General features: G+C 38.5%; 1 protein-coding gene across 2 annotated transcripts; it reads left to right on the top strand.

Annotated features, from left to right (window-relative positions):
* Positions 1-25,380, top strand: SERAC1 (serine active site containing 1). Of its 2 annotated transcripts, none has more exons than XM_063151360.1 (17): positions 1-42; positions 2,699-2,790; positions 4,131-4,167; positions 4,477-4,613; positions 4,939-5,028; positions 5,956-6,087; positions 7,610-7,731; positions 9,772-9,900; positions 11,232-11,345; positions 12,638-12,800; positions 14,971-15,121; positions 15,909-16,050; positions 16,835-16,935; positions 19,891-19,988; positions 20,530-20,712; positions 21,068-21,211; positions 23,076-25,380. In XM_063151360.1, the coding sequence occupies exons 2-17, from the start codon at positions 2,700-2,702 to the stop codon at positions 23,204-23,206; spliced, it is 1,965 nt and encodes a 654-aa protein (XP_063007430.1). In that variant the 5' UTR covers positions 1-42; position 2,699; the 3' UTR covers positions 23,207-25,380. The 2 variants fall into 2 exon arrangements, with proteins under 2 accessions (XP_063007430.1, XP_063007431.1); XM_063151361.1 differs by lacking the exon at positions 1-42 and adding an exon at positions 1,916-1,935.
* The last annotated feature ends 1,300 nt before the right edge of the window (positions 25,381-26,680 follow it).

Here is a 26,680-nt window from a genome sequence, read left to right as displayed (position 1 = left end):
GCGTGCGGGGGCCGCCGCAGGGAGCGGCGGCGCAGGCGGAAGGTGCGAGTTGCGGCCCGGGCGGGGGGCGCTGGGATGGCGGGCTGGGGCTCAGGCTCAGGGTAACGGGTGCGCTGTTCCTCCCCGTTGGAAAGAGGCACAGAGCCACCCTCGCCTGGCTCCTTGCCCGTTTACGTGTTGCATTGCTTAAAGTTGGGTTTGCGGTGGTGTTTTTGTCTTTTTTTTTAACACGCCCCAACTGCGCAGTGACTGGCGGGTGGGTGGGGACCGCAGCCCGGTGCGGGACGGGGCTCGGAGCTGCCTGGGCCGGCTGTGAAACGGTGCGGAATGGCTCCTTTTGCGCTATATTTGCATGTGCCTGAGCGTGACCAGCCCAGTGAGAGCCGGCAGTGCGCGCTCGCAGCCCCCAGAGCAGCCGGCTGAGGCGGGGCGGCGATCCTGCCCCCTCTCCGCTCTGCTGAGACTGCGCCGGGGCTCCCCCGCATCGGCAGGACACGGAGCTGCTAGAGCAAGCCTAGAGAAGGGCCACGAAGTCGCTAGGAGGGCTGGGGCACGTCCCTGTGAAAGCAGAGCGAGGAGGTTGGGGCAGCTCAGCCTAGGGAAGAGGAGATTGCATGGAGACCCCACGGTAACCCTGCAGTGTCTGAGGGGTCCTCCAGGGAGGCCAGAGACTGATGAAGTCCTGCACTTAATCAGGAACTGTGGTGTAGGACAGGGAGTAATGGGTGCAAACGAAAAGGGGAGACATTTAGATTAGATATTATGAAAGAAATCCTTGGCTGTGCAGGTGGTGAGACACTGGAACAGATTTCTCAGGAAGGTTGTGGATGCCCCAACCTTGGAAGTGTTCGAGGCCAGGCAGGATAAGGCCGTGAGCAGCATGGTCTGGTGAGAGGTTCCCCTGCCTATGGCAGGGGTGTTGGGATTGGGTGATCTTTAAGGTCCATTCCAGACCCTTAACATTTGATAATTTGGTGCTTGCTCCCGGACTTGAACAGGAGCTCCTGGCAGCAGAGCAGCGGTGCTCACTTTGTCCTCCTGTGTTTGTAGTGCATGTTTGAAATCTTAGCAATTGTGGCACCTGCTGTCACTGAACCACATGTTTATTTCAGACTGTGGTTAGAGAGAAGAGTAAATGTGAGTGTGGTGGTGTTCACAGGGGTCCCAGGACGAGGGAAGAGATGAGAATCTTGACTCCATGTTTCAGAAGGCTGATTTATTATTTTATGATATCTATTAAAAGAAAAAGATACATTGAAGCTATACTAAAAGAATAGAAGGAAGGATTTCATCAGAAGGCTAGCAAGCAATAGAAAGTAATGGAATGATAATAAAATCTTGTGACTGCTGACAGCCTTGACTGGTGGCTGTCATTGGTCATCAAGTAAAAACAATTTCACATGCTGGGAAAACAATTCTCCAAATCACATTCCAAAGCAGCAAAACATGGAGAAGCTGAAGCTTCTCAGCTTCTTAGGAGAAAAGATCCTGACACAAGGTTTTTCATAAAATATGTCTGTGACATGTGAGTACTGTGATTCTGGGAGTAAAGGTGGTAAAGGAGCTGTCATGAGACAAGGAATTTGGAGGCAGGAGAGGTGTCTGTAGAGGACTGATGGTCAAAGTCTTAAAAGTGTTTCATAGTGTGTTGTGCTCTGTTGAAGTGAAAGGATAAACAGTGTTGAAATGACAAGTCAAAAAGCAGTCTGCAGTGATTTTGACAATGCTGGGGTAATGCTGTTGTTTTTCAAAAATCTCCCAAACACAAGCAAGACAGAAGGGAAAAATCAAAACTTTTGGGGAAATAAGAGAAGAGGGAAGACATGTTAAAGGAAGGACACCAAAAGAGTTCCCTTGTCCAGATGTTGGACACTGAGGATAAAAGTGATGTAAACACTTTTCTTGGTCTGCAGAGATTACCTTAAATTCAAGGAGGTAATTGAATTTAATTAGGCTTCCATATTTCAGCATCAGGTTTACACATGTGACATTTTATCATTTTGAGTTGTGATTGTGTCAAATTGAGCTTATTTGACAAGAATTTGATCCATATTTGAGAGATACTGGTGTGTTTTTCCATCCTTATAAACACATTAACTCAATATTTCAGTTAGTATAATTGCACCAATGCAGACACTAAAATTTCACTTAGAAGATAGGAGTTTCATGTTACTTCTGCACTGTATGCAAAAAGTGTTAGTTTTAATGTAGTAGCTCTTTAATTCTTGTTAGTCAAAATAAAACTTGCCAACACAATAAATGATGAACTTTTAAAAGGGGTTGGTTACCAAGTTGTATTAAAGCTCGTGTCATACTGAGTAATGTCTTGATGGAGAAAGGACCATATCTGGTATTTAGGGAAGAGTGACTAAGAAGTAGGAAAGGAAACTTAGAAGCAGAGAAGTTAATTGGAGATACTAAGTCACTAAAATGAACAGTAACATAATTGATAAAAAAACTGCTTTAAACTTCTCTTATAATTGAAAGTCAGCCCATTATTCAGCCCATAATTTGAGAAATTTATTGAGTTCTTTAGCCAGAGTGCTTTATATGGAGTGAAATGACACAAACATGGTTTATTATGACCTTTCCCGTCATGACCTTTGCTGTAAAAAGTCAGGGAAAAAATGCTACAGAATTTCTGCTGTAATTTTCAAATCAATCATTACTTTTTTTTTCTTTCCCCCTCAATATGCAGAATGTCAGTGGCTGCTTATTGTGTATTTTGCTACAGAAAAATAGGAACTTCTGGTCCAACCACAAAAAAACGCCTACCCTGGTATGACATCAGTAAGTAGAGTTCATTATGTATTGATCTGAAGTGTTAATAAAAAGGAATGACATGACACCACGCTTAATTAAACAATACTGAAGTTTTAAGCCCTTGAATGCTTAGTGATTAAAAGCTTCTGTTTGTTCCTGCTCTCTGCTTCTGACCTTGCTTTGCATGGTGATATGTAATATGACACCAGCAGATTAGCTGGGAACAGATATGAACGCTAGATGAGGGTCTTTCCCTAACTAAATGTGATCTCCTTAAACTATCTTCAATTCCACTTGTATCTGATTTTTTTGTAGTCTCTAGAGCCATGAAATAGTTACAGTCATAAACAGTGAATAAAACTTGTTTCTATTATTTCTTTTTCCTTTTTTACTTCAAGATCTGCTTAGTCTCCATTTTCTTTGGTGTCTTCAGCATATAATGACAATTCTTACAGTTCTGAAATTTATTTCTGAGCATTAAAGATAGGATATTTCAATTTCTGCTCTACAGGAAGCATTGCATTTTTTTTCTTTTTCAAACTTCTCTGCCAGTTATTTCTTTAACATGTAGCTGATGCCTCTTGTCTGCATGCAAAATTCTTATGGCCTCACAAAGATGGAAGCTGATAGCAGTGGTTGTGGGGCAAGTCTCCCAATTCATGCTGAGGAAAAGAAATTATTCATGATAGGTGAGATGTGTTACAGTGGGTTTGCTGCTGCTGGTAATAAGTATTTCTCTGGATAGAGATCCTTATATCCAGATAATCAGATGGACTTTGTAGATACAAAGTAGCTGAAATCTGGAAGGAATAGTTTTATTTAAAAGGCAAATTGTTGCAAACAGCATGTATTATCTGTTTGCTTTATAGATTCGATTCAATTGAATTATTTTTTTAAATGTATTTGCTTATGGAGACTCTGTAGGACTTCTCAAAAACATACATAGTCCTGTATGTGGTAATATACACTGAAGAAATAGCTGCAACATGTAGGAAAACGTTAACTCCTTAAAATGATTTTGAGTTCCAAATCACTGCTAGTGTTGCAGGTAGAGAAAGTTCACTGTTGTTTCTGATAGCTGAGCAGTGCATGCAATTGAGAGGTAGCAATATTCAAAGTAAATGGCACTGTCAGGATACATGTTTTATCATCTTGCTTAGGAGAGCAGGAAATCTGAATCAAGTAATGTTTCTCCAGTTGTAAAGTTTGGTTAATAATTTCTTGAAAGCTAGAGAGCAATAGAATTTTTTTCTAAAGCTTGTTCTTAATGATTTGTATTCTTACTGTCTGATAATCAAATGGTAACTGTGCTTATATTGAGGTGATGCACACAACTTTGTTTGACATTTGGTTTTGATTTTTTCAAGGAAAAGTTGCAAAGGTAACTGGATCACTTATACTGGGGTAAGTTGTAACCAATGAACATATATGTAACTTAAAGATATGGTTAAATTTTAATATGTATATCTTTCAAAAAATGTGATAGTATTAGGGGACATTAGACATGGTAGAATATAGTCTTGAAGCACAATTTCTGATAGTTATAACTAATTTCAAGTATTTTATAGCCTTTTCTCCACTTTGCTAAATCAAGATAATCTACAGACTATTATGTATTTTGTAAAATCTTTATTCTTTATGCCAGTGTGATTGCTAATTTTTTTCATTATGTTGTTTTAGTTGATATTCATATGCAGTTTTTTTTCTTTAAAGAGGCTTTGTATTCATTACCTATCAAGTCCTGTCCTTAAATAAGTTACTGAAAATCGATACTCAAGCTCTACATCAAGAAAAACTGAAATCCTATATATACGTACGTACAGCTTCTCTAAGCCCAAGTGAATATCAAGGTAAGATGCATAATTGTTTGAGTTCTAAAAACAGAATTCTAAGAGAGTAGAATGTTTCTGGAGGTCACCCTTATATAACAAGTAAAGTTATATTTCCTGAAATCTGTTACCAAGAAATGTCACCAAATTTATTTCAAGCTGCTGACTGGTTTGGGGTTTTTTTTAAGATGGTTCTTTCTATACATAGTTCTCTATATATCAAATAATTCTCCTTATACAATGTCTATATGTATATGTATGTATATTTCTTTTTCCATATATTTACAAAATGTGAGGTGAGGGAACTGTCTTTTAGACTTCCAGTAATATAACAATACTCTTGTAGGAATTACATACAGAGCCAGAAAAGAAATCCATAAAGCAGTGAGGAGAATTCTAGAAAAAGAAGCTAAAATCTTCCGGACATCTTTTAGTGGTAGGTATTGAAAGTAGGACTTTATCTATGGTTATTATTTTTTAACAGTAAGAAGTAGGGCAATTAGGAAGTAAAACATTTTTTCTTACAAAGTTAACATGTTCTTTGGTCCTTGAAATTGTGATAATATAGCTTACAATTTCTATATTTATATGGATTATCAGTCAGTTGTCTATTTTCTGTGTATTAGAATAATTTATTTTCTTAAAGTAAGTGAAAGTGATGGCTATGAGGATATTTGAGGGTTGTTTTTTTCCTTGTTCCAGAAGTGATTTAAAATTTAAGATACCAAGTTAATATTTGATATCATTTTTGTGTAAAAAAGGTGTTTGTGGGATGAAATACTCTCAAAATCTCATTCTAGAAAAGTATGTATGCTTTCATCAAAATTGACAGTATTAACTGAAAGCAGCACAGTTTTTTGGATCAGCGTTACTGCTTTTTCAAGTAATTTGAAACAAGAATTTCCATTCCTATCAGAAACTCTGCTCCTGAGGCATATTGTCTATTCTCATTTCACTCTCTGTTAAATGATTATAGCAGTGTGCATTTCCACTGTCATCTTATGAAATTAATTCTTCAAGGTCAGAGCCTCAAGAGTTGCTAATAATTTGCAGCTCCTGCTGGTAACTCTGGTTGGTAAGTGCCAGCCAGGGGTTGTGTCTGTCATGTAGATACATGAAATATCAACTTGGTGCCACTAAAATGAGACTATCTCAACATTTTAGGATCAGCATTTTACTGATGTCATTCTGTCCTTGTTCATTGTACTAATTTAGAGTGTACTAATTTACACTCTAAATTACTGGGAACAAGTAATGCTCAAGTATTTAAAAACTACATATTTCCATACTCCACTAATGGTAATGTTTCTGCTTAAAATGCTCATTAATAATAACTTGGATTTCATTTGTTTCCTGGTCAAAGAACAATTCAGTACCTTTGATGGAGAAGATCATGAGTGTGCCTTATGGCTTCTCTTAAAGAGAACTCAGTCAGAAGACAAAGCAACCCGACTGCAGGCTGTGCAAGACCTGGCAAGCAACAGTCACTGGCATGGTAATGTATGCTGATGTAGCCTAATTTGTCCCAAAAGTTCCACAGAGTCTCAGTTAGCTGTTCCAAGTCTGCTGACAACATGAAGAAAAGCTAGTAGCTGCAAGAAGCATAAATATGCTCTGAAATTTGTCTAAAATGTGGGGGAATTATTTACATATCAAGTAGCTGTTCTTTCCTAATACCCTGACACACTGAGTGTCTGCAGTGCAGGCATCTCTGTTTCCCCACCACAGGATTGTAACCATTGCTGTGGCATGGAGAGCAGTTCATGCTCTTTAGTTCCTTGGGTTTTCTGTTGGGATTGCTAATGCAGTCACAAGTTTTGGCAGTGGTGTTTTTATAAGCCTCTGTAAGAATGAGTTTAAGGTCATTGGTTATGTTAATAAAAATTGGTTAGGAGCTGATAGGTAGTAATGACAAACCAGAGGTAGAGGACTGGTACATGCAAGCATTATCTGTAAGACAATTTTTGCCCTAGTTATTATTTAATAGTAATAAGTTCTCCCTCTTGCTGTAGCAGCAAGTATCCTTGAAACCCCAGGCAAAGGGGAGGTGTGTGTATGTGTACTTGTGTTTCCTCCTTTCCCCTCCACCACCAGGCTACATAAACTAGGTGACATTCCATTCTGGACTCTTGTTTCGGTGATATAGTCAGTTGTGGATCTTTCACTTTTCCAGTGCAATTCACACCATGGGATTTATCTTGTTTCAGATTGCCTTTTTTAAATTCTAAATCATTTCCACAGGGAATTTACACCAGCAAACTGTGTTTGAAAATGTTTCAAAGCTAGGATATACCAAAACTGAGTTTTGTTCTTTGTAGATGAATACTCTTAGCAGGTGTTTTCAGAGCACAAGATGTCCAGTATCAGAAATTTAGTGCCTTTTGTTATCTCCCTTTCTCTGTAGTGCTCATTGTTGAAGTATTTGGACATTTCACAAACACTAATTATTCTTGCCAACTGCCTCATGAGGGAAACAGGCTTTTTTTAACCTGATGCTTCAAAACCAAGTCAAAGAAAGTTTAGGACTGAAAGTATGTGCTGATTTTTCACAACTGGGACAAAGTGTTAGGCTCCAGCGAGTTCAGTTTGCAGGTATAAATTACCTCCACCAAAGGAAAAGTGTTGCCAATCTATGACTGTGAAAAGTATCTTTTAAATGGCTTGTCAATTTTGTTCTAGAATTGTATAATAGTAACAGGAATAGAAGGAAATTTTTGCAGAAAAAAGCATTGATCTACTTCAATATTTTATTTTCTTTTCCTTCAGTTTGCCACTGAATTATCAAACTGTCCTATAATAAACAGTTAGTGCCCAAGTGTATTTCAGCTCAGTGTAGTGCTGATCTAACATCTGCAGTTTTTGGAATTTGTGGTTAGAAAATCAAAAGGTTTTTGTAAGTAGACTGCAGAGAGATGGTTTTTCTTTTCAAATATATTTGCAAAGTAGATCACAAACTACATTTACAACAAAATTAAGTATCTAAGGTTACTTTTAACTCTAACATTGTTGTGCAACAGATTATCAGTATGTCACAGTTGCTCAAACCTGTGATCAAAGGACTGCTATAGGTTTGGCTCGATCCAAAGATGTTGACCTTCGCTTTTTCCTGCCTCCACCACCATTGCCAAAAATAAAGACTGTAAGTAAAAGAAAAGTGGGTATTAGATGATTCTTACTTGCTTACTTCTTTTTTGCTACTTTTGTTGTTAACTTTATTGAAAGTGAAGTTCTTCTAAAGTAACTGACGAGTAGTAAAACACCAAAATACAAAACTAATACATGATGCATCCTTGGGGTATATCTGCATTAGGGAGTGCCATGATGGAAAGAAATAAGGTTGGAAGTATTGATCAATTATTATTCTTGGACTGTTATCCACACGACATATTTACAAGCAGTGAAGTCTGAGCCACTTACCAGTCTGACAGACACACTGCTTGTCTCTATCCAGTAGGCAGTGTGAAGAAATCATCCTGGATTGCCTTGTTGACACTGACAGAATCCTACACAGGAGCAGAGTGTGCTCCTGGAGGCCTTTGCCTCCTCAGTAGTACTTGGTGCTCTACTGTAGGCCCACCTCTTCACTGCCAGCTTTTTGTGCCGGCAGATCCTTATTGGATACATTTGGCCTTGCTTCATTTTTAAGTTAAAAATTAGCTTAACACACTTGAAATGTATGTATATGTTATATATAGGATGGTCTGAGGAGTCATGTCATCAGCTTCTTCAACAAACAGAGCTGGCATATGAAGTATAATATACAAGGTGTTTTAGAATGCTAATAGAATGAAGAGGGGCAGAAGGCCCTGTCAGAAAATACCTGTGTATCTTAACCAACAGAACTCTGAATATCAGCTTTGATTGGGTGTGATAGTCTCAGTTTTTGCTTTCTTGCCTTTGTAAGATTATGCAATAGTGAATCTCTACCTGCTAGTCCTTAAATACTAGGTTACACCAGTATATGGTTGTGGATACATTTTTACAGCAATGTGATTGCTAAGAGTTGCCAATCTGCTGCTCAGGAAGTTGAAGCAAATCATTGTGGCAGCTCTACGCAAATAAGTCTCCATCTCTGACTTTATCAAAGAGTTAGAGTAACGGCAAGTTCAAGGATGGTGAGCAAATGAAATTACTTTGTGGCATCTATCAATATATGGATTGTTATACTGATACTTACATTAATTTTTCAGACCAAACTTTAAAAGAAATGTCTTCATTTTTTACTAATAATTTATACACTGATTTTAATGTTGCAGTACCAAAAGTACAGCATCACAAGTTGGTGGATGAGGAAGGTGATTGTCCCACTCTGCTGTGCACCGGTGTGGCCTCCCCTTGAGCACTGTGTGCAGTTTTGGGCACTGCAGGATAAAACAGATATTAGACTATTAGAGAGTGTCCAGAGGAGGACAGCAAAGATGGCGGATGGCCTGGAGGAGGCCACATGAGGAGTGGCTGAGGTCACTTGCCTGTTCAGCCTGGAGGAGCCTGAGGGGAGACCACTGCAGTCACAACTTCCTTGTGAGGGGAAGCTGAGAGGCAGACACTGATCTCTTCACTCTGGTGACCAGTGACAGGAGCTGAGGGAATGGCCTGAAGCTCTGTCAGAGGAGCTTTAGGTTGGATATCAGGAAAAGTTTTTCACCCAGAGGGTGGTTGAGCACTGGAACAGGCTGCCCAGGGAAGTGATCATGGCCCCAAGCCTGACAGAACTCAAGCAGTTTTGGACAATGCTCTCAGGCACATGGTGTGATTCTTGGGGTGGTCTTGTGCAGGACCAGGAGCTGGACTTCTGTGATCCTTGTGGGTCACTTGCAACTCTGAGTATTTTATGATTCTATGAAAATTTCTATTAGTTAAGGATGAACTTGTAAGATTCCTCTGCCAAGAGGAATTGGTTTTTGTTCTGGTCTTTGGCACCATCAGGATAACATCACCAAAATATGAAATGTAAAGCTTGCTTTTTGTCATTTATTTGGTGATTTTGTAATTATCAGTTTCTAAAGTCTTTACAGATAAAACTATTAAATGAAGTTGCAGAGCACTTAAGTCCAAGGTTCAGATTTTATGTCCTCATTGGTATGGCTGATTCCATTATTTCAGATATTCTTCTCTTCTGCATTTTGCTTCATGGTTTGAACAAAATAACCTAAAAGCTGTTCATGCTTACTTCTCACAGGATGATCCCATAGAAGATGAACTTCGTTTGTTGTTGGTGTCTTTACCTCAGACTGGTCTTGATCCATGTGTCCAGTACTTCACATCCCTTGCGTTACGGGAAAGTAGCCAGACTCTTGCTGCACAAATGGTGAGTTCCCATCTGCAGAACAGAACTGTTTGGGTTCTGTGTGCCTGCAGAGCTCGAAGATATAAATATTTTTCTGTATTTTTTGTCATTGTAAAAGGAAGAGAAGTACAGACACTTTGTGAGTGTAGAACATGAGCAAAATCTCTTCTAAATACAGTCTGTCTGCTTGAAAGCTTGTTTATATTTCCCAGCTGTGCTAGTTGAAAGGTGTAGTTAAGGATTGTATCTTACAAGCCTTCCCATTAAGCAGACATTTCAACACTGTCCAAAACATTCCTTCCCCTTATAGTGCTCATAAAATTATTTTTCACATTACATCTTACTGTTGTTTGAATGTTCTTTTACTGATGATATTACTAAACCTCTCTTAAGTCTCTAGTAAAATGGTAGGTTATTAGCACACCTTAAATAGTAAACTCTGTTACATCACTTGGAAGTGCCTCTTTGAAATAGGTCCCCCAAACCAGAACTGCAGTAGTCTATGGTCTGTTCGGACCTGGATCTAGGAATTCTCCAACTGTGTCTGTACAGCAACTTCCTAACTGGCTTTAGGAATGTGATTTAAAGTGCCATTATTGTTTAAAAATGTTATTTATGTCAGTTTCATCCACTCTCTCTTGTGAATTTTACTTTTTGTGTAACTTCCTTAATCAGTGATTTTTATTTTTTAAAAGATGCAATAACAAACATGAATGTCATTTTAATAACAGTGCTTGTCAGTCTTTGTTTAGAGTTTCCAGAGTGCAGTAACTCCTTATTTTCTATGACAGAGTTATGTGTGCTATTTTTACACTATCACTCCTTTACTGTTTTCACAGCCAGAGCTCGTGCTACAAAGGGAGCTTTGGTAAGACATCACACTTGGAAGCATTTTGATTTTTATTGAGGTTATGTTGGTCTTTCTGCTGCGTGGTGGAGAGACTGGTCTTCTGAGGCTGTGCCACATATTGAAGACCTTTCTTCCTCCTCTTCTAAGTTTTGCAAGTCTAGAGTTACGCTGATTCTTGCTTTTTTATGCTTAAGCAAATGATCTTAAAAGATGACATTCATTAACAAAATGAAAATAATACATTTTTCCCCTTTATTGTATGTTTTGAAGTTAATAGACTAAGGAGACCACACTGAAAATGTAGTTAATATTTCCAGTTTAAAAAAGTAAATACTTTTATGATGTACTGTTGTAATCTGTACATTTTGAGAAGTGCATGCATGCTGTGCACTCTTTAAATCAATTTCTATAGATCATTACACACTTAACATTCTAGATTAGAAATCTTTTTTTAATGTAGCCATTTGAAATGTGTTACTATTTTTATGGTTTTTCATTTCAGGGAGGCTTATGGTGTTTTGGAGGAAATGGACTTCCATATTGTGAGACATTGAGTATAGTCCCTTCAGAGACAGTGGAACTCTTTTGCTTGCAGGCTTTAGTACAGCATTCTAAGGTAATTTGTCTTCAAATTGTAACTGAAAAGCTGCATTTACAGACATTCCTCTCTAATGCACTCTCATGTATTGGGAAGGAGTTGCATTTCTTTGTCTCCTACCCCTTTCTCCTTCTGTAAGAATGTTTAAACAACTGAGATGGGTGTGAAATGAGCACTTTCCTGTAACCTGGTAGGGTTTTTTTTCACTTGAGGAAGTGTCTGTAAGTTTTGTTGTTGTTTCTCATTCACCCTTACAAATTCCCCTGTACTATAAAAGTATGTGTCTTTGAAAAGGTAAAAGGGCATCTCTGAGGATGTAATGCCTGGTTTTCACAAAGCAAAATACTGTCATGAATTCACTCTAATTAGAAACCAGAACAGAATGCAGACCTTACCCATACACAAAGGTATTCTTTGGGCAGAACACTGCACAGCAAACAGCTAATAATACAGTGGTCTTCCCAGGACCAGTCTGCATTTGCAGGCACAGAGGAGGAGTATGGAAGACATTTTGTAACAGTGTTGCTTCTTGTTTCCTATTGCTACTTTTTTCTGTGTACACTTAATTGTTCAGAAGCCTAGAATACTGAAGAACAGTGTTGAGAACCCCAAATGGTTACTGATAGTTGGGATGGATAAAGTGCAGCTTCCTGGTATTCTTTTCACATCTTCTACATACATAGAAATTCTGACTTAGTCTAGAATTTGTTATATTTGAGGTTTGCAGTTTATACAAGGTATGTGTACTCATTCCAAATGCCTGTTGAAAGCCACAGGCTTGAGGATATCAGCAGTTCCAAAGCTACCCTGCATATTCATCTGGACTAAATTGTTTGTCTTAGGATAAGTAATGATATAGCAGTATTATTTGGAATGTAAAAAAGTCTTTTTCATTTTGAAGAGAAGGAATTATAATGATTGCATTTTGGGTGATGGACAAGTGGCTCTGCTTGAGATAGTGCTTTAGCAAATACAGACGATTGACCTGTTCAGACTCTCGAACTTGAGTTGAAATTTGATCATGCCAAGTGGAGACCATTTCATCTCCCTCAGACATGAAGAAGGGTAGAGAGTTCATACTCTGAGATTTGCAAGTTGTCAATTCATAGGAATTATGCATGTTGCATATTAAAACCTTTATTTCCTCTTCAAATATGGCATAATAAATTCTAGATTAATCTAATTTATAATGCAACAAGGGGTGTGTTATACCTACTTCTTAAAACTCTCTAATTTATGAATTAACATCGTCTAAAAAACCTTTTGCAGAATGTCTGTTTATTGTCACTGCATTTACTTTGTAATGCCAGATTTCCTCTCACTGTGATAAAATTGAAGCTAAAGGAGGCCTTCAGCTACTGCAGAGGATATACCAGCTACGTAAAGATTCTGCAAAGATCCAGAGGAACATAATCCGCATTATTGGGAACATGGCTTTGGATGAACATCTGCACTCATCCATAGTACGTGCAGGTAAAAGGAAAGCTGTCTCAGTGGCAGATTTCTACTCCAAAAGTTTCAGATAAATAAATAAAAGAAATAAATAGAAAATGTCAATATGCAATTCTGTAAGTCCAAGCTGATGTTTGATGTTAATTACAGTGTGCATTTTTACACAAAAGAGAAGTAGCAAAGGCATGGGAAAAGATGTTGAGGGTGATTAAAAATTTGCAGTGGCTGTGATATGAAGAACAAATAACTAGACTAAGACACTTAGCATTGAAAAAGCAACTGGAAGAGAATATAAGAGATTTATAAAATTCTCTTCCCTGGCATAGAAAAGGCAAAGAGGGAATGGTCATCTGCTGCTTGTTGTAATGCAAGACCAAAGATTCTTGTACATTAAGAGAGAACAAATAAATAGTATTTTCCATATATTGCATGACCAAAATAAAACTTGCCACAAAACGTGGTAGTTGAAGACTCACAGAGCTTCAAAGAGTGATGAGACAAATTCATGAAATGAAGAATCCATAAAGTTCTACAAATGGAAACAAAGTTGACTGCTGAAAATCTGAAGGTATAGACTAGAATCAGAATTGTATAATTGTCCTTTTGTATTCTTATTCTTATATTGGCCTGCAGCTTCCATACTGCTCACTTCTGAAGAAAGGCAGCTGGACATAAAGGCCTTTGTCCTGGGCTCTGGCACAATTCTTAAATCCTAATGATTGCTGAAACCATACATGTAGAGGAAGAGATTGAAGCAGGAGTGTCAGCATCTCCCTGGGACAGAGCTCTCAGTACAAAAGGAATTTTAGGCAGTGAATCAAACTCCAGAGATGAGCAGTTGGATACTACTAGTCCAGAGTTGATAAAGCTTCTCTTTTATTGCTGGATGATGCATAAGAAGAAAGAACCTCTAAGGCTCTTTTTCTTGCAAAAGCTGCTGGCACAGGAAGAAGAAAAACAGTAATGCACTGTGTAGTAGCTGTGATGGGATATCTGGGAGTAGAGCACTTACTTTTGATTCTGAACAGTTATTTTTGACTCTTCATCTTGACTGAGAAATGCAAAACCAGAGACCAAGCTAGTTTTAGTCAGACTATCTTCCATTGTGTTTGGAGAACTGAAAGTAGACTTCAGATAGTATTCTTCTTAAGTACAACTTTCACAGTGGTCAGCATGTATTCTGCTTAGAAACATAATTTAAATACATTATTGTTAAAAAAGAATACAGTCCTCAAAGGTCCTAGTAGTTTTGTTAGTTTAAGGCAAAACTCGAATGTCAATTTGTTCTTTTCCTCAGTCTACAGTAAATGGTTTTGAATTAGCAGCTTACTGACTATACTAGTAACAAGATAATGTAATGGTTTTGAAACAATGCTCATAAAGTAAATTCCCAGGTTTTATTTATGGACTTGACTGTAATCTAACTGATTTATAGGCTGTTTTTGCTAGCAACAACAAGATTTATCAGAATTTTAAAGAAACGTGTGCATATGCATTTAAAAATATTCCTTTACATTTCTCAGTAGTTTGTTATAATTCCCTTCCATGTTTGAGAAAATTTTACACCTTAGGTGGAGTATCATAAAGTGTTTGTAAGCCATACTATCTTTGACTTAAAATTTTATTGAGGATTGTATCCAATTTAATTGTCTTATGTTTCTAATGTATAAATAATATACAAATTTTAGAATAGTGAAGATATTTTAATCACATAGTTTTTCTTATGCTGGATTTTAGAATTAGAAATTATAGTACTTTCACAACAAGTATCAAATTTTTTTACCTGCCATTGCTTCTGTAGGTTGTTTTCTATACCTTTCTTATGCTTTAAGCTTCATTGTCTCCATCTTCCTGGCATTTTAGCTGTAAAAAGAGATCTGAGATCAGTTCTTGCTACAGCTATACTGACCTGCTGATACACTTTCTTCTTCTTCTGAGAAAGGGGTTCTTCTTCAGATCATAAAATGAACAGTAGTAAAATACATCTGAATTTTAAATTTAGGAGATTCCACTTAGCTAGCCTTGACTTTCCTGAGGTAAAGAGTAGATTGAAATAATTTATTTTGACATTGCCATTCTTAAGTTTTAACATCTGTTTTCAGTTGTATGGTTTGATGGTTGATGTTTCTGAATTCTGTTGTTCAGATGATGTTTCTGTTAGTTGACCTGCCCCTTCCTTTTCTCAATGTAGGTTGGGTTTCTGTTCTTGCTGAAGTAATGAAATCCCCATACATCATTCAGTCTTCTCATGCATCCAGAGCTTTGGCTAATCTAGACAGGGACATGGTGAAAGAAAAATATGCAGATGGTGTTTATGTCTTACATCCACAATATCGTAGCAGGTAAAGTAGAAGGAGTCATTGTACATGCTGTACTTGGAGTTACTTGTTCTGCTGTTCTGTTACAAAACTTTGGAAGAGTTGACATCAGAGTGCTGCTGTACTAATGTTACCTTGCCTCTCCTGTTCTTCGGTGGGTTGAAAGGACTGAATTTAGATTCTCAAGTGGAAGAAGAGTAAAGGGGGTTGGAGCAGTCCCTAGGTGTGGGCAGAGTATTACTGTCATGCATGGAAAATCTGAACACAAGACATGAAATCAATTGCTGCTTTGTGTGGGTTGCAACTGTTTAACCTTTGCACTTTTTCTTGGGATACAGTGCCTTGTAGTTATTCTACTGGCAACAGCACATGTTGGCCTAAGTTGCAGTAAATTTTCATCCTCAGTAACAGTGATTGTGAGTCTGGGACTAAAGCAGTCTGGGGGGTGTCAGTAGTAACTGTTCCCTGGGTCATTGGTGTTACTCTGGTTACAGTGAAGATCTAATGTGATGATAAGGCTGGAGCTACCAAGCCACATGAACAGTGGCTGGCAGGAAAGATGTTTTTCATTATAAAGAATTATGATTTATGATATGGATACTTTCCATGCCTCATTTTATATCTTTCTTCTGTGTGGTTCCTTAATTTTTATCTGAGTATGCTCTTTGAAATATCATGAAATGTTGTCCATAAGGTAAGAAGTCACATGTCATGTTAAAAAAAGCATTTTGGCATCCCTTAGGTTAAAAGTTTCAATTTGCTAAAAGGACAGGTACCACATATCTCTTACAATTTCCTTTTGCTTGATCAGCCAGCCTGTCAGAGCAGACATCCTCTTTGTTCATGGGCTTTTGGGAGCAGCATTTAAAACCTGGCGGCAGCAGGACATGGACCGGCATTTGGATAGAAGGGCCTCAGAAGGGGAGGAGGAATACACTCAGTGCTGGCCAAAGGTAAAAAGGCAGTAACATTTTCACATGTGGCTGCTGCTTGCTGATTCAGGAGAGCTGGCCCGAGCATCTAGAAGGACACTGTCTGGCAGATGTCTTTTTTTCATTCAATTACTTGTAGTTTGTTATACAAGTGGCAGTTTCCAAGTTCCTGATTATAAGTTTTTGTTAATGACTTGTTTGTTGTTCTCGCAAGGAAAAATCCCTGCTAAGTTTTATGTTCTCAACATCATTCACATGCTACTGAAAGAGGTGGCAATGGCTGCTTTCCTTACGCTCTCTCTTCTTTTTATTTCTTTTTTTTAATGGAACATTATTGCTGAGGAAGATTTATAGAATAACATTTTAAATGAAGTTCCTTTTCTTACCGAGGTGTCTGAGTACCTTATTTTGTGCAGATTGCTATTTGAGTGTTGTTGGTGAATAAGTAATTACTGCTCCAAGCAAACACACTGGTATAGCCACTAAAAGTATCTCTGTGAAACTTGAACTGATCAGTCCTGTTGGCAATCTTAGTAACTTGTTTCACCCAGGAGAGGGAGCCAGGAGTGCACGAGTTAGAGATGAATCTCCATTCTTTGCCTGCTTTGTGCCTCAGAAACAATCTAGAATTCACCAGCATGTGATAAAAGAATGACAATCCAGGTGTAACATATATTTGGGGATAAACTGAAGAGCAAAAGTCTTTCTTGATATTGTCCCCATAGTAACAGCTTTTCTCCATTGCTTTCAAGAATTTAAGTACATCAATTATAAGCTCCTTTGGTTTTACTTTTCTTTAATTTAGACATGGCTTGCTTCAGACTGTCCTTCCCTTAGGATCATATCTGTGGAGTATGACACCCATTTGAGTGACTGGAAAGCAAAATGTCCTGTTGAGGCTCAAAGGTAAGAAATGCAGCATCTGCAGTTTGGAGGCAGGGCCAGGACATAGACCTGTAAAGCTGATCCTTGGGATCACCTACTCTTAAAGAGTCAATTTTACTTTTCCTGTTGCTTTGAAAAATCAGATTACAAAAAATATTAAGTATAGTCATGGTATGCTGAAGATTTTAGCCTCATGGATAGCTACATGTGGCAATTTCATGAATTCTTAGTCTGTTTTGCTTCATATTAAGGATGATATTAAATTATGCTATTAGTTAATGAAAATGCAACTTTATCTCTTAAGAGGTGTCTTTTTTAAAGTGACACAATAATGCTTCATAAGCACAGCAAAAAAAATCACTGTACTGTGGCTTTATACTCCTGATAAAATGAAGCATATATTTTCATAGAATCATTTAGGTTGGAAAAGACCCTTCAGATGACCAAGTACAATCATTAACCCAGCATTGCCAAGGCCACCACAAAACAATGTTCCTTAGTGCCACATCCACATGCCTTTTAAAAGCTTCAAAGAAAGGGGAGTCAAGCACTTCTGGGAAGCCTGTTTCAGAGCATCACAACCCTTTTGATGAAGAAATTTTTCTTTGTATCCAACCTAAACCTTCCCTGTTATCTCTTGTCCCTGTCACTGTTCCTGGGAGAAGACGCCAGCCCCCTACCCAGCTACACCCTCCTTTCAGGGGGCTGTAGAGAGTGGTAAGGTCCTCCCTGGGCCTCCTTTTCTCCAGGCTAATCCCTCCCTCAGTCTCTCATAGGAATCGTGCTCCAGACCCTTCACTGGCTCCATTGCCCTTCTCTGGACCTGATATAGAGCCTCAATGTCTTTGTTGTAGTGAGAGACCCAAAACTGAACACAGGACTTGAGGTGCTGCCCCACCAACCCTTCCCTAGACCTGCTGGCCACACTGTTTCTGGTACAAACATACTGTTATTCAAAAAATGTTACTTTGATGATAAAATACAATAACTGTATCTGATTCAATCAGAGTGTAATTGTCCTTGCTAGAGGAATGCTGGTTTTACTGACCTTGAACAGGGTAGGTCAGAGGAAGATGCTACCACCAAACATGTTGAAAAATAAGAACACTTTGAGCCTGTAAAGATTTTTTTTGTCTTGAATAGAATTTGGTTATTAGGGTCAGTGATCTTTAAATCAGAATGCTTCAAACATTTATGCAGATATTTAGGCATGTAACTAGTACTGTAAATTCAACTTGTGTACTGCAGCAGGGGCAGGTGCATGGCTGCTTGCAGGTTAAGAATCTGAAAATTAATAATGTTTTTTTGTGCAGGGAAAAGAAAGAAAATTCAACATGTATAATAGACTGGGAACTTGGTACTTGTTCATTCCCTCCTCTCTCTGGCTATATGAAATATTGTATTAAGGAAAACATGTAAGCAGGGAGAAAATAAGGAACACGTGACTGTTAATGTGCCTATTTGAAATTAGGCAGAAAAGTTACAGTAAGGAGCACGTAGGTGGTTACCTGTGCAGGTCCAAAAAGACTGGAATTGGCTGTAAATTGCACCAGGGGAGGTTTAGATTGGGTATTAGGAAGAAATTCTTCACTAAAAGCATTGTCAAGCCCTGGAAGAGGTTGCCCAGGGAAGTGATTGAGTCCCAATCCTTGAAGATAATATAAAGACAGGCAGATAAGGCTCTTAGGGACATGGGTTTGTGGTGGACTTGGCTGTCCACCTTGGGCTAGCAGTTGGACTCCATGATCTTGCAGGTCTTTTAAATGTAAATGATTGTATGATTCTAAGAAAACTCTTCTTGTGTCTGTCTGGAGCAAGTATGTTAAAAGAAAAAACATATATTTCCTTTTTCTTTCCCAAAGATAACATCTTTTTCATTTCAAAATGGAAAATTACATTACTAGCTATTTATGATCACCCAGCCATAATATTTGATAATTTTATGTGGTTAATAATAAATGAGAGATATTGAAGATATTTGTAACTAGCAGGAACAATGAGGTTGCAGTAGAAAAACAACCTTAGGTTTCATCTTAAATGTACAATGTCATTCACTGTTTCAGAAGTGAAATTTTGTCTCTCTGCTAGCCTAGAGCGTACTGTTCATCTGAAAAGACACATTTGATTATTCTTTTCATATGTGTTATAAAGCAATTTCTAGTGAGAATACTGAGACCAATAGAGATGAAGTGAATTATTTTGCACAGTGGTTGCCCCCATATCCTGATGTTTTCATTACCCAAGGACCTTCTGTGTTTGATTCTTGTTACACTGCAAGGAGCAAAGTAAAGTGCAAGTGTTGCACTTTCAGGCTTGGATTGGGCATTGGCATTAGTTTTGTTTTGGTTCTACCACAGATTCATTTTCAAACTTTAATGTGTAGCTTATCCTTTCCAGAGCTCAGTCTTCTTGTTTATAAAATGGAGATTATTGTGCTTTCATGCTATTCCAGTAGAGAGCATTTGGAGATTGGCAAGTGTAACTGACATTGGTTGTGATTTTTTAAATGTATTGGTTGATGATGCACTTAGTTTTTAAATTTCTGTGTATTGCTCCATATTTTGAGCATTGAACAGCAAAGTGTGTATGAGGTTTGTTCATGGTGCTGTAAAGTTCATTATGTGTTAATGTTGCTTTCACAGAATAACAACTGTTTTGCTACAATGTGTATAATGAAACTATTTAAAACTCTATAAAACAACTTGTCAAGAAAACAGAAATGTTTGCTGAGCAAAATTAAAGTAAGACTTCCTAGCAAGAGCAAGAAACTGAATTTAGCTCAATTCCCATTGTCCTTGTGAAGTGATCCTTAGAAAAGTTCTTGGCCTTTTTCAATGTAGAAACAATAATGAAATAATTAATATTTGTTTACCTAATTCACTTTCATACATGTGCAGCACAAAAATTCATTGTGTTTTAGCATTGCCTTTTAACCCGTCACGCTCCATGATGCCTGTGTTTGTTTTCTCTGTGCAGGGAGTCTATTGCTTTCAGGAGCAGTGAGCTGCTTGACAAGCTCAAAGCTGCTGGGATTGGAGACAGACCTCTGGTGTGGGTATCCCATAGCATGGGTGGTAAGCGTGTTGCCTGTTTGGTATAAAGCATTTATTTGCATTAAAGGTTTCAGAATAAGCCATTAACCAAATTCAGGTAGAAATGCAATTATTCAGAATAGTGTATTTAAAAAATTGGCGAAGACCTAAAAATGAAAAACAGATTTCTATTTTCTTAATGCATTATATTTAATAGCATATACATTTTGAAAGGATTGTTATTGCTGTTTGTTCTTACTGTGTTGATTTAAAAACTCAATGAGTTGAAATTCATGTAAATGGAAATCCAGAGGCAAAATTTTCTCCATGATCAGGCACATAGTAAATGTCATTATCAACACATAGCAGAAATCAAATTTGGATTTGCATCATTCATTGACATTTTATTTTGATGCCTCCTCAAGCGTAATTTGGGTTTTTTTCAAGTTAATCTTATATATTTGACAATCTAAGGACCAATCAACCAAGGCAAGAATATGGTTAGTTGTCTCATGGTTAATATAGCATGGTCATTATTTCCCAGTGATTTAAATCCCTGCATTAATTCAGCTTCTGTTGCCAGGTCTTCTAGTCAAAAGGATGCTGGTGGATGCTTCCAAGAATCCAGAAATGGATAAAATTGTAAACAACACCAGAGGAATCATATTTTATAGCGTACCTCACCATGGTTCCCAGCTGGCTGAATATTCTATAAATGCCAGATATCTCCTCTTCCCATCTGTGGAGGTTAAGGAGCTCAGCAAGGGTATGTTCACTTTGCTACCATCTAGCAACAGGAACTCTGCTAAGCTGTTCTTGGTGCTTTGGGTTTTTTCATTGTGCTGTCAGAGAAAGCTGGGGAAAACCAACAAACCTCCTTTTTATGTTTTGGGTTGTGTGTTGAATTATTGCAAGCAATTCTGAGTAGTTGTTTCATTTGATTGCAGAGGTGAGGGGAAAAGGGGGAGTCAGAAGAAATTGTCGCGTATGCTAGTTGGAAAAAGGGATTACAAACGAAATGCTACACCTTTTACTGTCATAGTAATAAAAACATCTCTCACCCTTGCCAGAAGAATGCTGTAATCTTATAACTCTGTAAAAATTATGTTGCTCTTTCTCAGATTCTCCTGCCCTTAAAGAGCTGAATGATGACTTCTTGTCTTTTGCCAAAGACAAGAAATTTTCAGTGCTGAGTTTTGCAGAAACCCTACCCACACACATAGGCAGCATGTTAAAACTGCATGTTGTACCTGTAGAGTCAGCAGGTAAGTGAGAAATAGCCATTTAATTTATTTAATTTGATATCTGTTGATGTAAACATCAGTAATGAGAAAAGGTTATAAATGTTATGGTAAAAATATAGAAAAATAAGGCTAGTACAGTGTGGGGGGTTTTGTTTAAACTTTTGACTACTGAGATCAAAAGCAGCTACATTTAGATCTTAAAATAACAGTTGTTTTTTTTGATTTTGTGAAATCAGAATCACATCTGTTAAAAAAGCAGGGTAGACCCTGGTCTGATGTTGGAGTCCTTTCATTTGGAATTATGATTAGTTGTAGTTTATCTTTGTATGGGCAGGCTGCATAGTGTTTCAGATGCTTCTGTAAACTCCAGCTGTTTTCTCCTTTAAAAAACTAAGAAAGAAAACTAGTCAACTGCTAATGGAAGGAAAAAGTCACAAAGCTGGTTTTCAGTGTTAAGAATCCTTTACCTTCCACATCTCATGAACTCCAGCAATAGAGTTTGCCTCCTGAAGAGTTCCCTCCATCTTTTTGCCTTTTTTAGGAGAAGGGGAAACCAGACATGTTTTTCCCTTGCTTTTATTTATGTGTGTTCAACTTAGAAAACTGTTTTAAGTCTTATATTTTCAGTCTTTCTTTTGCACTGCCCGAGGTATCTGTAAAGCCAGAAGCCACTGCTTTGTTAGATTTTAGATCAGGCTTTCCACCAGCTAAATCACAAGCTTGAGTGCAGGGTTAGGTACTTTGGAAAAGTTGGGCTGTTCATCCCTGTTTATCTGAGTCACTATTTAGCAGTTTTTTGGAGCAGATCCTCTTGAGCAGCAATGCTTTGCAAAACTGTTGCTGATGCAGTTTTGTTGCCAGGGACTGAAAAACTGAACCTTTTTTTGTTATTATTTAACAAAATAAGGTTAAAAAGAGGGCTGAATAACAGAACCCAAGTGAGTACTGTGCACTTGTAATTTTGTAGCATGTCTCCTCTTCTAGGGGTGACACCTAGTGCAGCACCTGAGTGCTCTTGAACACCTTTAGAGGGCACATGGCAGGTCTGTAGCAGGCCACTGTTCAAAACACAGGCTGATGGGTAAACAGCTCCCTGTTTTCTTGCAGGTCTGCTTGGGCACATGAAAGCAGAGCTTCATCCTGCTCTAGTGTAGTTTTACATGGTTTGAGATACAGAAGTCAAAGCAAAATGGAGGATTGTCTATTCTCTCATTCTGATGAGTGAATAGACAATAAACTAGAATGTGGCAGTCACAGCATCCTAACTGGAAAGTTAGTAGTGATGGCTGTCAAGAAAGAATAAATTTTGTACTGTAGTGTGCCCAAAATCAGCTGAAAATGGAATATTTGTATTCTACAATTAAGCAATGTAAATATTTCATTTAGCTGGAAATGTGCATAGTGATTGGCAGCATATTTCAGGTTCATTGTAGTCCAGATTTTAATGTCCAAGTCAGTTTGTGTAAGGGATATGGGCGATTAGTGGTGATCAGGTTCAGGTTACCATGCATTAAACTACATCCCTGATCATATCAATGCTTAAACCTCAGTTAGGACTGTGCTATCAGTAAAATGAAGTTTTGTTTCAGCAAAGTTGTCTGTATGGAGAAATGTACATTTGTGTATTTCAAAAAAAGAGAGTAGAACTCTGACCTCATGGTGTCTAATGTGCCAGTGTGGGTTTTGTGGCAGCACAGAGCTCTATCAGGCCATAACTGTGTGTACTGATGCTTTTAGCACATGAAAAAATAATGATGGACAAAGAGTTTTACTGAAGATAGGAGAAGTTGTTTTTGCGAGAGAAATTGCTAATGCAAGATGTTCTTTTCACTCTAGGTTGTCTTATGAACTTGATTTTCTTTTTTTTTTTTTTTCCCTTTTCCAGACATAGGAATTGGAGACCTTATTCCAGTGGATGTTAATCATCTAAATATTTGCAAGCCAAAGAAGAAGGATGCTTTCCTGTATCAACGTACACTGAAGTTCATTCAGGATGTTTTAGCCCCAGAACTGTGAGACTGAGGCTTTGCCATCCTTTCCTGCTTGTGTCCTGTGTTTGGTGTAACACAGAAACTTCTAACATTTGTTAGGGGATCTGCAGAATTACAAGGGTGCTGTGTCAATAGTATCTGCTGCTGAATAATTTCTTGTATATCTTGAACTTTAGGCACCTGTCCAATTTCTTTTTCAAAATACATTCAGAACAAATACAAACTTGGCAAAAAGAAAGTGTGTGCCCAGGGTATCTTCATTTAGCAAAAAAAAAAACCAAAAAAAAAAAAACAACTATCCAAGCTTGCTTTGAAAGCAGGTAAATATACACCTGGGATAAAGTCTTATAGACAGGACTAGAAACAATTAAATGAGGTGGTTATTTGTTGTGTTAAAGGGCAGAAGCAGCATGTGGCTGCTGCAAAGTTTTGGTTTACTGTCCATGTTAGGGTAGCCTGACTGGAGCCTGAAAAATTAGTATTCAAGTGAATTAAGGTAGCACTTTGGCCTAGTGACCCAATTTTAGGAGGTTTTGTCATTTGCCTTTTCTTTTAATACATCAGCCAGATTGGTCAGCAGACACAGCATCTGTTTTTCTGCATGAGAAAGAGACAGGTTGGTAGCTTGCCTTGCTTAGAAAATTGTGGTTGTTTTAATGAAAATAAAAGAAAAGAAATGTTCATCTTCTTGTACATTTCCCTCCTAACCTTAGCAACTTGTGAGACTGCTTTCCTTAGGACAGTGTGTATCTGGTCAGACAGGGCAGTTCTGTGCTTGTTCACACTGAGGATGTGTTTGATGAGCTCAGCTCTTCTTCTTTGCTCTTGGGAGACTCCAAGAAGTTGGTGCATTCAAATCCCTGGCTCGTGTCACTCATACAGAAACTTTTCTGTAGCTGATTTAAAGAAGAGCATTGAAAATGCTCAGGTGGAGCACAATAGATGTAGGCCCTGACAAGAAAGCTGATGCTTACAGTTTGGAGCTGAGATGGAAAAAGGTAAAGCAGGAAGAAAATCAGGTGATTGTAAGGCCTCACTGGAAATTACCACAAATGTTTTGGTTTGCTGGGGCCCAAATATGTCTGCTGGTGTAGATACAGAGAAAACCAGCAGTGTCTTACTTGAGTTTGTTTGTATATGTTTAGGATACCCTAACAGTACTGATGAGAAATCAGTATATTTTAGATGAAAATATGGCAGTGCACAGTCACTTTTTTGAAGTCTTAAATAATTTGCACTGTGGCTAAAAGCAGCCTCATGTTATTGTGGTCTCTTCAGTCCCTTTCTTTACACCTGCATCCCTCTCTGAAAACAAACATGGGCTGTGTAGAGCTGTACTGTTTTTGCTGACCATTTGTTAAATGAGGTCTGTATTGATGACAGGCTTGAGGTGTCTCCTCATGCCACTCCTGTGAGATGGATCCAGTATTAGTGTCCTTCAAATGATGGCTCTGAAAGCTGCCAAGGAGGTGGGGTGCACCTTGCAGTTCTGCATGGGCTTGGTGCTGTGGGCACTGCAGTCCTGCCAGGTCCTGAGAGCAGCCCAGGAGGACACTGCAGCTCAAAATACTCTTGAATTTGTAGACTTGAATACGGCTTTACACTGGAAATTGAGGGAACTGCAAAGTAAAATTCACAAGAGCAGTACAGAGACTGTACAGCACTACACTGGCAAAAAGAGTATTTCCCCCCCTAACTGAGAGGTAGGTAAGAACACTGCATGGCAGTATTTTGTATAGAAAATGTAACAGAAATGTCATTATTCCTGAAGAGGTCTATATTTTTTACACTGGTTTAGACTTCAGAGTGTAAATATATTAGTACACTTCGTATGCACAGAGTAGAGTATGTGGAATTCATGGTGAATAGACAAGACTTCTAATAACTGAATGCTTGTTTCATGTGACAAATCTATTAGTTTTAGTAGACTCCTTTGGCTTACACAGATTCAGATCAGTGACTTTAAACATTAATCTTAGCAAATGCATCTATGTTTTGTAACTGGAATTCTTAAGGCAATGTTCTCCTTTTTGTAACTGTATTTATATATGTGTAACTTCTAAAACTAATATTTGGTGGGGGGTTGTTGGGTTTGGGGGTTTGGGTTTTATTTTTTTGGAATATACTAATGAAATGTGATTTAAAAATGTCTTGGATATGTCACAAAGTGTATTAAAGGTTAATGATCTGCCAGCTGAATACTCTGGACCATGTTCTTTTTTGTTAAAAATCTGCATATCTTTTAGTGCTTGTCTTGTGCTGGGAGAATGTGACATTACCCTTTGCTTGGGTAGGAGGCACAGTGCTGGGGGGTGGCTGGTCTGGCACGTTTTGCCAAACTGAGCAGTTGGTCAGTTGTGCTTTTGGATTTTGCAGCAGTGTCTTCTGAAGTGTGTACAGGCATCAGTTTGAGAGCCAGCAGCTCTGTGGCTGAGCATTCATGTCTGCTTCCCATCAGGAATTGGATGCTTTTATGCTTCCTGGTGTCACATTAATTGAGAGTAGTGTCTTTGTGTAAATTCTCAGGTCTCAAAGTACTCTTAATGCCATCCAGTGGCTCAGCTGCAGGTGTGGCAGGCAGGTTGTGTGTGAGTTGTCTGAGGAGATGATGTTTCATCTGCATTGTGGCATTCAAGAGGAAATGGTGAGATGGGAAGGGAAGGCTAAAAGGGGTTGGTCAGTCCCCTTGCTCTTGCTGTCCAGCAGTCTGGTGTAACTGTTGGTGTTTCTAGCAGTAACAGCAACCAAGTATTCAATTGCTGTGGTTACAGTGCTGTGAACTGGCTTCTGCTGAGATTTGTGCTTCCTGGTGCACAAATGATGATGAGAAATTTTCCATCTGGTAAAAATCCCAATTCTGGATGAAAAGGGAAAAGTAAAAATGTTGTTTTGCCAGAGTGAAAATTCTGACCAATGTTTTTGTTCTCTTTCTTTTGTTTGTTTCAGTGATAACCTCCCTAAAAAAGCTGAATCAGGCAGTTGTTTTACCAAGGAGAGCCACTTAGCCACCCCAAACAGAACTGCAGCAGAGCCACCAGGGTGCCTACTGCACCTTGAAGCTGCAGAACTGCAGCTGTGGGCAAGCTCGCGTGTGGTGTCTTGCCAAAGCCTCACATACTAAAGGCACACACTTGTAGACTTGTGTCTGGTAAATCATACCTGGCTTCACAGCTGCCATCAGCAATTTTTGCCAAGTGTAAGAATGTCACAGGATAGCCACTCCCTACAACCCATTATATGCCCCTGAAGAGGGACAGCTGTCCCTGAGGACACTGATTTCCATTGATTCTGTCCCAATGAGGATGGGCAGCAGAGCTGTGCTGTGGGTTCCCTGGTTGGGGACATCAGGTAGTAAGGGTTCAGGTTACTTGGCCTCTTTTTGCATCTGGCTTAATCCCAGATGAGAAGGAAAGAGTCACTGCCTCCTGCAGTCTGAGTTTTCCATAGTGATTTCCCAAACATGGAGCAAGTCTGGCTCTGCTTTGCTTCCTCTGACCAT

Source organism: Melospiza melodia, chromosome 3 (assembly GCF_035770615.1).
Source record: "Melospiza melodia melodia isolate bMelMel2 chromosome 3, bMelMel2.pri, whole genome shotgun sequence".
Taxonomy (NCBI): Eukaryota; Metazoa; Chordata; class Aves; order Passeriformes; family Passerellidae; genus Melospiza; species Melospiza melodia.
The sequence above is the reverse complement of the archived record's forward strand: the minus strand, read 5'-3'. Positions and strand labels throughout refer to the sequence as shown.